The sequence below is a fragment of the Bactrocera latifrons genome, unplaced genomic scaffold, assembly GCF_001853355.1.
Source record: "Bactrocera latifrons isolate USDA-ARS-PBARC rearing strain unplaced genomic scaffold, ASM185335v1 scaffold_264, whole genome shotgun sequence".
In the NCBI taxonomy this organism is placed as follows: Eukaryota; Metazoa; Arthropoda; class Insecta; order Diptera; family Tephritidae; genus Bactrocera; species Bactrocera latifrons.
The window spans coordinates 377,474-389,938 of NW_017536230.1; the positions used below are offsets into that span (position 1 = coordinate 377,474).

The 12,465-nt window shown below is 31.2% G+C and overlaps 2 protein-coding genes across 3 annotated transcripts in view; one reads left to right on the forward strand and one right to left on the reverse strand.

Annotated features, from left to right (window-relative positions):
- The first annotated feature begins 3,003 nt into the window (after nt 1–3,003).
- On the forward strand, nt 3,004–6,621 carry LOC108969747 (protein FAM188B2). The gene is made up of 8 exons (XM_018934657.1): nt 3,004–3,090; nt 3,722–3,927; nt 3,991–4,162; nt 4,266–4,331; nt 4,388–4,458; nt 4,660–4,816; nt 5,691–5,762; nt 5,885–6,621. Exons 1-8 carry the CDS (start codon nt 3,034–3,036, stop codon nt 6,338–6,340), a joined length of 1,257 nt encoding a protein of 418 aa, XP_018790202.1. The 5' UTR covers nt 3,004–3,033; the 3' UTR covers nt 6,341–6,621.
- Nucleotides 6,622–10,568: 3,947 nt separating this feature from the next.
- The window catches only part of LOC108969731 (galactosylgalactosylxylosylprotein 3-beta-glucuronosyltransferase P), an 8,332-nt gene continuing 6,435 nt past the window's right edge, over nt 10,569–12,465 (reverse strand). For both annotated transcript variants that reach the window (XM_018934623.1, XM_018934622.1), the window contains 2 exons: nt 11,432–11,722; nt 10,569–11,367 (listed from right to left, as the gene is read on the reverse strand). In XM_018934623.1, the coding sequence (XP_018790168.1) occupies nt 11,254–11,367; nt 11,432–11,722 (405 nt within the window). In that variant the 3' untranslated portion in view covers nt 10,569–11,253. The remainder of the gene's footprint in view (nt 11,368–11,431; nt 11,723–12,465) is intronic.

A 12,465-nucleotide genomic window follows, 5' to 3' on the forward strand; every position in this document is an offset into this window, starting at 1 on the left:
AATTATTTGCTTCAAAATATTTGTTACCGTGTATACTTGTATGTAATCGTTTATTATGAATAAAATATGTTTTTTTAAATAAAAATAAAATAAACTTGTGACTCAGTTTCTAAAGCATAGAAAGAATTTTTTGTATTACTGTTTATATGAAAAAAGTGAGCACCATGGCGTATGAGTAATAAAATTTGTTCATGGAAATTTTAGTAATGCGTTGTCCAACAAATTTAAAGTTAGTTCTGCAATTATACACTGAACAGGGTTTATTAAGCTCACCGCGAAGTTTGTAATACCCAGAGGAAATATTCGTAGACGACCTGAGTCGATTTATGTATGTAAGACCGGCTGACTGTTTGTATATATGAAAACAAGTCTCTCAGTTTTCGAGATATTGAACTGAAATTTTGCGTTACATGGTTTTCCTTCTAAGAAGTTGCTTATTTGTCGGAACAGCAGATATCGGACCATGTACACCTGTATGCTATATTTGCCATACAATAATTATCATACATAATTATCTGTAACAACGGTAACTGTTCTTCACGAAATTTAGTAAGGATTATTTCTTAAGGATAAGGTACAATCTGTCAACAAATTGTTCACGAAAACTGTAGCATATAGCTGTCATATAAACTTGAGCGGCAAAAATCGTGTAGCCGAAGTTACGTCCTTTTTTGTTAACAAAAATAAATTTAATAGGTGATAACTCCGATTAATTACTATTTCACAAAATGATTTTCTGTGCAAAGTACACATGCATACTGAAAAATTCTCACAGTTTTAGTCTTACTTTAACAAATATAATATTAAGTTACTCTGCAACTTTTTGTGCTACCTTAATACCATTCCATAGGAAAAGACTAAATATGCTAGAATTTGTGATCGAAAATTAAATTTTTTTGATAAAACAAATGCATGCAACAATATTTTTGGATCTTAATAGCATCGTCAAATTTTTCTCAGTGACAAGTGCCACGCATGTATTTGTGAACTCAGCCAAGGCCATTGTTAAAAATAATGAAAGATAATAATTTGACCCCAAGTTCATATAAAGCTTTTCTTTTGTAGTTATAAAAGTAATTTTAAAAATCGTTTACTTTCCAGAAATAGTACCAAAAGGTTTGCCAGTTTCTGATAAAATGCAATCAAATTCGGAAAAAATACTTACAGTATAAATTCCTACTATGAATGAGAGATTTTTATACCCTGAACAGGGTACATTAAGTTTGCCATGATTTTTGTGATATCCAAAAGGAACCCTCACAGACCTTATAAATTATTGGTATTACGAGCTGAGTGAATTTATCGATGTCCATTTGTCTATTTACACGAACTAGCACTAGTAAAAGTAACTATATAGATTTACTTTTTTAAAGAGCCATCGATATTTAAAATATTGGCGAGAACCTTCAGAAACAGATTAATATTTATTATATATTTACATTATAATATGTGGCTATACCAATTGGTTTTGTACATACACACTCTCTAATAGGTGCAGGTAAATTACGAAAATACATGTAAATAGTAAATAGCACAAAAATCACACACATATAACTCATTGCAGTATATTGCAGCTATTGATTGATGATATCTCCTCATATGATTTACTAGCAATATGCTAAAATTTATTGAGCTGATACAAAAAATATGTGAAAAAGAAATTGCAACACGAATTTGTAAATATGTACGAGTACTTACATATGTGAAATGAGAGCTCAAGTGCGAAACACAGTGCATATAATACAAATCCAATATATATAAAATATTGGCTGAACTTGAAGTTCAATCAGCTGCGACACCCACAGCTGATACCCAGAAGTACGAGCATGTATATGTATGCACAAATATTTGGCGAGCGCAGAAAAGCAGCAATTTAAATAGAATTTCGTAGCTAAGTGCAAAAGAGGTAATTATATGGTGATAAGTACATTTAAATTTGTCCTAACTACAGACGAACTTGCACGCTGACATGCAACCTTTGCCTGTAAGCATATCCACACCAACATTTGTATGACGGTAAGGACGAGTGCACTGCTGTGGAATACTAATGCATAAGTACTCATTCGGGCTGCGCGCAGTTACATACTTTGTGTGTGTATGTGCACAAAAATTGTTAGCTGACGGAGGTTCTAAATGGAAATCCTGCTGTCAACTGCATTTCCTGCAAAACGGCGGCCTGCCACCATTTCACTTTAACTTCGAACTTTGTTTTGCTACTATAAACGTGCAGCAACGTGGCATCATGCACTTACACACACAGCTGCATTACTTTTTTCGAGGATAAGTGTGAAGTGAATTTCAATTTCACTTAAATTTTGAATGACTGGCAGGCAGCCGCCATGCGGTACGGCAGTACTCCTTTTTTTGGCAGCGAGAGTAAATGAGAGAAGCGATTTCACTTTTTGAAGTGTGCAAAAAGGCGTGCAAATATTATGTCGTATGAAAGCTAACGCCCACTTATATATTTTTGGAGTTTACATACTACAAAAACTATGCTTAGTAGGTGTTAAATAAGCAGTTGCATGTGGAAATCAAACATACATATTTTTAAGGCCATTTACGCTTTGATGGCTGAGGCCTATGGAAGTATTTAGTAATGTTTGTTTGAAATGTATGTGTACGTTTATGTATATGTGCGCTCATGACATTTGAAATTAAAATTTATTGAAAAGTGTGCGTAAGTAAAATGCCGAAAGGATTTTGATGTAAGCCCTTTGGAGCGTGCGGATTTAAAATCATTGCGCTTTGAACTGCGGAACGGTTTAAACGGTTATTTCGGGTGTACGAAAATATTTAACAAATTGAGAAAATAGTATTTATATTGAATAACGTTGTTTAGTGTTCAAATTAAAATATTATTACTAAACACAAAAATAAAAAATAACTCGAGAGAAATATAAAAATTAATTTTACAAAACTATTATAATATTATTACAAAATTTATAGTGCGAAAATTTTGTTAAAATAAAATCTAATTTATCACAAATCATATTTATAATTGATTAATAAAAGTCTTACATAATATAATACGAAATGAGCTCACGTTTTATAGCCGAGGGTGGTACGCCAATCACACCGGAACTGGCAACGGTAAATTATAATAAGTTTTGAATATTTTAAAATATACAAATTTCAAGAACTATAAATTTTTTTCTAAATATCTACCATATATTTTATTAAAAAAATCTGTCTGACACACTCTAGTTAATAAAAATATAAAAAAAATATATAAATATTAAAAAAAAAAGAAATTTGTTTAAAGGAGCCATGGAAAAAAGCGCTGAAAATTTGTCTTCTTAAAACCATACCTTCGTAATAAAATATAAATAATCAGTTTTCCCACAATTAATAAAATAATTGAAAACTCAAAAATTTTGTATGTAATAATGTAATTAATTTTTTTTAATACTTTAGAGAAATTGTATAACATATTTCGAACAATTTAGAAAAATAAAGGAAACTAAAAAACTATTATTATTTTTAAATTAATTTAGTTACTGTTTAAAATAATTTAGTAATATTTTTTAATTTATTAGTAAGAAATATCTTACAATTTAGTAGAATAATTGAAAACTCAAAAATTGTAACATTGTTTTTTAAATAATTATTTTAATATTTTAGAAAATGTAATTTTATTTAATTAATTTTCCAATTTTTTAAAACGTTTATTTATTTTATTTCTCAACGCCTGACTCCTTTACTGTTTCCAACAATGCTTAAGGACCTACGTCAATTAGTCTTCGGCACTTCATCTATTCCCATGCGTGCTGAGTGGACACAAACCCCTTTCACTTTCGGTGCGCCAAAAGAAGAGCTATCTTATGGACTACGCTCACCGCGTAATGCTACACGTGGATTACTTTCTGTAGTGCAGGGTTTCATTTTGAAGTACTTGCTCTTCGGGCGACGTGGACGCAACAATCAGGAGTATAAATATATAAACCTTATTTGATTATTAGTTTGAAATATTGTTATAAAACCTGTCTACAGCCCTCTAATATGCACGCAAGAGATGCAGACAAATGCACTGATAAATGCATTGGTCGAAATTCTGCGCATCATATCGGATAAGGGCAAGGTGACAATGGTACTGCCATCGCCAGATGAGGAGGTTTTCGTGGAGCATAGTGTGACTTTCTTTCATGATTCAATTACTGAGAAGGTAAGTAGGGTAGTTAATGCAAGTTGGGATTAGTTCAATAAAATTAAAAGATATACATACATATGTATGTATGCTATAAACATATCTAATAAATATTTTTAAGTTATATATTTTCACATTATCACCACATGATGAGCTGGAATACTTTATAAAACGTCATTTGAAACTGGTAAAATATAAATAATTATATTTTGTGGGAAAAATAAAGAAATCTCTTTATATTAGTTCACTGAAGAGGACTCACCTGGCACATTACTGTTTCTGTATAGCGCTGTTCTGACACGCTCGATGACAAAGTAAGTAAATTATAAATCTTTAGCGGAAAATAATAATTTTTTTTTGTATAAAATTTCACGAAGAATTCACCTGAAATTGACACATTTGTGAACATTAATTTAATCAAATCGTATTTAGTAGTTAACGTAGGATATACTGAAAATCCTATACATTTATTTAGCATGCATGCACTATTTCATATTTTTTATATTTTATTTTAGAATTCGCAACGATCTCGACTCGAACAGTAAGGCAGTACCACTAACAATGACGAACAATGAAGAAGGCTCCTTGATGATAGTGACTCTACTTTTAACTGGTCGCGCTACACCTTATTTGCACAATGGTGTTGTAAATGTCGGCGATGAAAACACTTATGTGAGTATATTTCAAAGGCATGCAATGCAGTAGGTGAAAAAAATATATATTTTTTACAGAGAAGTAAATTTCTAACAAGTCTTACAATTTAATTTTTTTCATTGAGTTAAAAAACTTCTAAGAATTAATGAAGACGCAAATTAGAAGAGGCATTCAAAGAAATATTCTGTTAAAAATTATATTGCCATCTGTTGGCAGTTAAAAGGATCTTAATTAATACAATGGCAACTAAAATTTTTTAGATGCTTTGGAAAGCTTATATATGCACACATGCACATGTATATACCGTTAAGTAAATGTGCAATAATTTGCCATTAAAAGGCACATTACTGCATAAATATAGCATAAAATAATTATTTTTATATTTTATAAGCACTTACTTTGTTTTGCTACGGTATGCATTTTCTTCAATAAATTTATACACTTAAGTGCTCTAAGCTGAACGACTATTCGAAATGGCAGCGGAAATTAAGAACGACCAATAATATTGTAGCTTCTAAATTGAAGTGGCCTGGGCGCAGAGCGACCTACGGTTTTTACATAATTTTAATCCTTAGTATATATTTCATCTGAATCCGATCTCCCTAATGTACGATTTCGAGTACCATATTCATCATGCATTTTCAAACATGCCTTATAGTAAGACTTAATGATCTGACCCAATTTTTAGGGAAAATTCTAATAGCAGTGTGACGAAACGATTAATGCTATAATGGATTCTATAGCATTAATCGTTTCTGAAATGTTTACCTTTTATTATTATTATTTCAAAATCATACTTAAAACACTTCGACCCTAGTTTTAACAAAAGTTTCTTTAATAATACTGCTTTAAGACCGTTATTTCTATGTAATCTAATTATTCTATATTTTAGGCCATTCCGCAGTATGGTATACTAAGTCGCTGCACTATCGGACTTTTGCTTTGGGATAATGATAGTACACAAGTAAGGTCTTAAGCTTTTCGTATATTCTTGCTAAAAATAATATTTTAGAAAAAAATATATATTTATATTTAAAAAAAAAAATATGCTTGTAAATATAACATTGCATTTTAAATGTCGAATAGCCCTCCGTGGTTACTTCACGCCAACCCGGTTCGCGACTCAAAACACCCAACTATCCAATTTGGATTACCAGCTGCTGCGGCCATTATGGCGTGGCGTTCAATCGAAATCCGGAACTTTTGCGAAATTATCACGCTGAGTCGCGGTTCGATTTGAATTATTACAGTTGCTCTGGCCACAATGTTTTCATGACTATCGACAATCGTGTGTATAACGAACAGGCGACTGGCATGTTGGAACGACAGGCGACTACCGAGACAATGACAGCGGGCGGTGGACGCAGAGATGATGAAGCCGGTGGTGGTAGTGGTGGTGACAATACAGACCTGCTGGTACGCGAGGAATTGACAATGAACACACCGTTGCAACGTTTAATACACACCAAGTGGGAGGAGGCGCACATACGCTTCAATGTGCAGCCATCCATGCTCAGTTATCTGTTTTGCACCACACCATAAAGTGGGTGTGGTGTACTGCACATGCCCAAGCAAAAGCTACAGTTCGCGCGTTGCCAGTGAGGTGGAGAAATGTAACAGTTATGGTTTGTCGATTTCATAAATCGTTTGGAATGCAGTGAAGTGCGTGAAACTGCAGCTTGTCTTTTCAATGTGTTATTTATTTCGTTTTTTTTTTCCAAGCCGCAAAATGTATTTACATAAGGCGAAATCAACAAATAGGTAAAATATCCTTCTGCGTTGATGGCTTTCAAATATGCAAATAAATATATTTCTATGGAAAAATGTGCGCTTGAAGCTTTGCTTGTACTATAAATAAATAAAAATTTGTCGCTGACTAGCTTATGGTCTGAATTTTTACTGTTGAGTAAAATGTTTCAATTGACTGATACTTAAGGGCATACAAATGTAAATGGAAGCCTGAAAGTTGGGTAATATTTAAAAATGCTCTTTAACATTTTAACACCATATGGGAGTCATAAAGAAACCATATTGGTCAAGGTCTCGCTTGGATTTGCAATATGTTTAAGATCATCATTTGTTTGCTAGGTCGTCGCTAGAATAACTAACAGACCACAACACTTTGGGATTTGCCTAAGTACAGTCAGATTTGAATTGGTCGCCAAAACAGGGTAACTTCTTTAATTTCACAGTACTTTCAAAGCTTAGGCATTTATTTAAGCAATTACGGTCTTTAGTGTCACAGGCTAAAAAAGTAAATTTTTTTCATTGAGAAACGACACTAAGTGAGCCTTATATTCAACTACTTTCAAATAAAATACTAATTTGTATTTTTTTATCATCATACGTTTTATTCAAAATCTTCGGTTCTCATATCTTTCTTCTCCCATCTGTATTTTATATTGTAAGTGGTATATATATTTACAAAAACTTTTTAATTACATATATTTTTTTAATATTTTCACAATATTTTTAATTTTTTGCATTTTCTATATTAATGCAGTATCGGTATTTCGGGCTTGGCTCTCAGTACCAGAGTTATATATATAATTCTATAATACTTACTGATGTATATTTAACTGAGTTTATACAACAAATTTTCGAAATTCTAGCTAAATGTGTACTCGGTTTTTATTTATGTACTCGTATATATACGTATTTATATACCATACCGTCATGTATTAAATCGTAAGTCATTTTGTATGTGTTTTGGTGTAAGAAATTTGAATTATCTACTAATAAATACTTAGAAAATGTTGAAGGTCATTTTAAGAGCTCGTGGAGTTATATAATTTGTAGTTCTATTTTATATTCGTATTTCCGTTGTAGTAAAAGTGATTCATAATAGTATTGAAGAGGTTAGGGAAAAAAATTAAAAATACAAGTTTTAATTTGCAATTAAAAATAACAGTTTAGTTATGAAAATTGTGCACGAAACTATTTTTAATTTTTTTAAATTTATTAATGTGAAATTTATTAGTTATTTAAAGCAAAATTTAGTGTTTTTGCTAAAGTTTTTTCTAAAGTTTTCGTAAAACTTGGCGACAGATAACAAAGTAATTTTTATACAATTTTATAGAAGAAAAATTTTGATAAATTTATAAGTTTTAAAACTTTAGTTTTTAAATAATAACTTTTCGTGCTAAAAGTGTTACATTTTTCGCAAATTAAAACTTTTTCAAACCTTTTCGGACTTTCTTAAAAATATTTGGCTATAATAAGCGCTGTATATCCCTTTTATAATTTAAAATGTTTAGCTTTTATAGAGTTAAGTATAAATTACAGTATTTATCTTAGTAATAGCTAAATAATTTTAAATTCATCTTGAAAATTTTGGAAACTCTTCATCTATCTATACTTCTATATCCTGCTTGTATAAGTATGTTTATATTTTGTGTTTATTATTTGCTGAAACACTATTTGTAAATCGTCTGTTATAACTACATTATGATTGTTTTTGTAAGTACCTCGTACTGTATGATTTATAAGCTTTATTTGTTGGTGAATTCAAAAATCGGTTTTAGCTATAAAAAGCTACCTTATTTTCTGTTACATTTATTTGAAATAATAAATTTTGTATGCTCATTAATCGTGCAGTTGTTGAGTTGAGAAATATTGCTTTTACCTGATGGAAATATGGAAATAGTGTGCTAACTGTATTTTTATTTGTCGAAAAAAGCTATAATTGTATTATAAGTTTACCGCTCTATGGAGTTGACAAATTTCGCTCTATACTCATTTTAAAAGTATAGTATAGTTATAGGCTGACTAGCTTTGATCAAATTAAATTATCAAATCAAATCACTTAAAAGCAACATATGTATAGACTGTTTTGAGGCGCAACGACATCAACTTTGTGGTTTAATAAGAAATATCAAAGAAAATCATAGTATAGATTTAGGAATCTTTTAGGTATTATTTGTATTTCTTTGCTTGTGAATTTATTTTGAAAATAGTTAACATATGTAGAGTCTGCTTTTGGGTTTTCAAAGTTTGCATTTATATTTCTTTTCTTTTCAAAATAGTTAATATATAGTCTGCTTTTAGGCGCTTCAATTTAACTTTGAGATAAAGTACTGTAAATGACAAATTATATCATGATAATATAGCTAGGTATTTTCATGGGTATTTAACTATTTTGAAATTATTTTGAAGATGTAAACATACAGTGCACTTTTAGGCGCCTTGACTCTACTTTGTGCTTTAAGACGAGGAAATGAAAATATGGCATACTTTTATTAAAATTTCTTTGCCTCTGAATTCCTAGTAAAACATAACAAATTTTTAGTGGTAAACTATAGTCTGCTTGGCTACGGGCGCCTCTGAAGTTTTGTTTTAAAAACCGTATACCGGAGAATCAATTTTGTATCATTTTATGAGTTACAAAAAATGTACATTGATTCGTTTCATTGCTTTATAGTAAACAGATCTCCTGATAGAATTATGTACCATTTAATATTTTATAAAAAAAAAGTATATTTTCCTTTATCCTCTATGAAAGTTGATGTATGTATTTAATACATTTTTTCACAAATCTAGCTATTTGATGTATCGTCCATTCATTTTATTTAAAAGCACATATTCACTTGCTTAGCAGGCATATTCGCTTCAAGTTTAAAGTTTTTAATTTAATTTGGTATATTCATTATTTGTTATATTCATAACTTAATGTGTGATTCATTATTTGGAAACTATATTTTTTTATTTTTTGTTTTCATTTTTAATACTTATTCTTTTGCGTTTTGTTGCTTGACAGCTAACTATGGATCGCTCGCCTTTTTAATAAAACTGCTTTGGTTTTCTCATGTTGTGTTGCTACTTGGAATTTATGTGGACGTCTTCTCTTGCATTTCGCTGGCCTTTTCTCATATTTATATATATATATATATATATTTGTAATCAAGAAATTACAATCTACATTGTAATTAGTATATAAATATGTATGTGATGCGATATAGGTCTGCTTTCTTGCAGCATGACATTTGTATGGACTAATACACATTGAGCACAATTTTGTAACAGAAATCTCTTCTCAAATCTTAAGAAAACTTGTTTGAGACGACTGGTGTGATAAGAGGCCTGTGGAGTATTTGAGGAGTCCTGATTACGAATTTGAGTTCCAACACGTACAAATATTTCTATCATTTTATTAAATGGTGCTGTTTTGTTTGAATACAATCAAAATGACAAAGTAGCTGTACGTGTTGAAAAATTTTAACAAAAGCTCGGTGTTAGCAACCCAAAGTTAGCAAGAAATAGCCTCTAACATCATAGAGGCAAAATGACTGTAAACTAGTGTAAATTTTAAAAGTGAGAAATCCGAAGTCAATTTTCAAAACGCAAAATTACTGTAAACTGTTGTAATGAGTTAATTTTGCATCAAAAACTTCGAATCGTTTATGTTTTAATAACACTTTTTTTATACAAGTATTTGCAATTTCTTTTCCATTATTGAACGAAAATTGATTTTTCTAATGAAAATTAGGCTCAGTTGACTTGTGAATAATAGTTTTACAATTCGATGCGAAAATCTGCTAAATTAGTCGAATTAAAATAGTATAAAAAATATATATAAATTAAAATTTCTAAATTTTAGCATTATGAATTTATTATTATAATTTTTTTACCTTTTTATTTGGAAGTTATACATATTTTCTTTAGAGCAATACAAGTTTTTTAAACTAAAATACTTAGACTTACGTAAGAAGGAATATAACTTACAAATATTTCTGTTTTTGTTTGTTTAAAGTAAGCCAAAAACTTCAGTAAATTCTTTTGACAATATTGGTTTATTTAACAAATATTTTGGAATTTGAGCTTATGGACAATATTATTGAGTATCTTACAAAACTAAGCGTAAATCAAATATATGTATGCGACAATAGTCACATATAGTAGTAAATAGTAAATTTACCCGACACAGCAGTATTATCACTTAAAATATTCAACTAAACATAAATTATAATAACTAAACTTAACAAAATAAGATATTTAATAAAGCGCCTTATGCATTTGACATTTCGCTGTAAGGATTACAGCTAGATACACGTATACATATATTATGCAGCAACTTATTTATAATTTGTGACTTAATATGCTTTGGTAAAAATAGTATTATATGAAACAGGATAACTGTACAAATTGTAAGCTCCTAACTAATTATTATACAAGTTGTATGCCTTTTGTGCTCATTCTATTCATTAAAATCACGCTTTATAAATAAAACTTAAATGTATGCATATAGATATATAGTAGACAAGTAGCGACACAGTCAAAATTCCGTTTTCAAAAATAAAATCGTTTTGCGCAGTTATTTGCAGAAAATTAGTTGACGCTTCTATACAGAGTCTGCATTTGTTTAACTAAGCTTTGGTTAAGGATTCACGCCACAGCACATTTGCGGCACGCCATTGAGGCATTAGCAAATCAACACAATTTTGTACATTCCATACATTTTACGTACGCACTAAGAATTTATTTAAGGACACTAAATTCGTATCGCCATGTAATGTCAGATTCAACGGCGATGCATTGGCGTTCTTCTTCGTTTGCGTATGCCACGTTAAGATCTGCGAAACAAATTTCAACTTTAATTTATAAAATATAACAAACACAATACAAGTATGACTATACCTCTGTGCAATTGGAGGCCAACAGCTCGATATCCGTGAGATTCAGTGGCGCTAAACTCTTCAGGAAGCCATCCTCTTCATAGCCCGCTTTGAAGGGCATTTTCGCATTGGGTCGTTCATGTAAAAATTTCACACTCACCGCAAAACCGGCCATATCAACGGGGAACTTACGTCCGCCTATCCAACCATCGTAGAAACCTGTTATCTTGCCATCACGTATGATTGGCGTACTCACGCCAAACTTTGTAACCAAGCCGACGGGCCACATTGAAACCTTTTGCGTGTAGCGCATCTGTGGGAGAGTTGATGAGATTGATAAGGGATTTTGTATAGTCAACAGACAAACTAGTGATCAGTAAATATTTTGTAATATGAGTTTAGACAAAATTTTACTGAGTAACTTTCAACCAACTGTAAATCAAATAAAACTAATCGTTTATGGACAAAATGTTCGAATTTAAAATTTTGGACTAGGAATAAATAGAGAGATACTCGATCCTCCACCTACATCCCAATTTAACACCTTCACTTAGGAGAAATAATCTTTTTGACGATTTTTTCTTCAAAAAAGGGCGATTTGAGGCGCATTTTTTATTTTTCTAAATTCCTGGGTAAATCCAAATTTATATTTTCTTTAATAAAAATATGCTCCATGTGTTTCTGCATATTTCTGCATTTTTATTTTTTCTCTACGACCAGTAATTTAAAAGTTATAAGCATTTTTATATTCGCTTGAATTCGGCGGCTGCTTGCTGCATGCTCCTGGTCGCCTGGTAGAAATCTGAGATTTTGGYACCAAATTGAATGCAATTTTTCTGCAGCGRCGGCGGGATGCSCWACMAATCTGGTGCATACGCAAAGGGGCAAAATGGGAACACGGATGCGGGCATATACATTGCATACGCAAAGGGGCRAAATGGGGAACACGGATGTGGATATGCACTGCCCGGAAACAGGACCTCGACCGGAAACGGAATTACGGTATCAAACTTCCGGTCCGAAACCAAACCGGAAGTAGTAAACCGGAACCGGAAG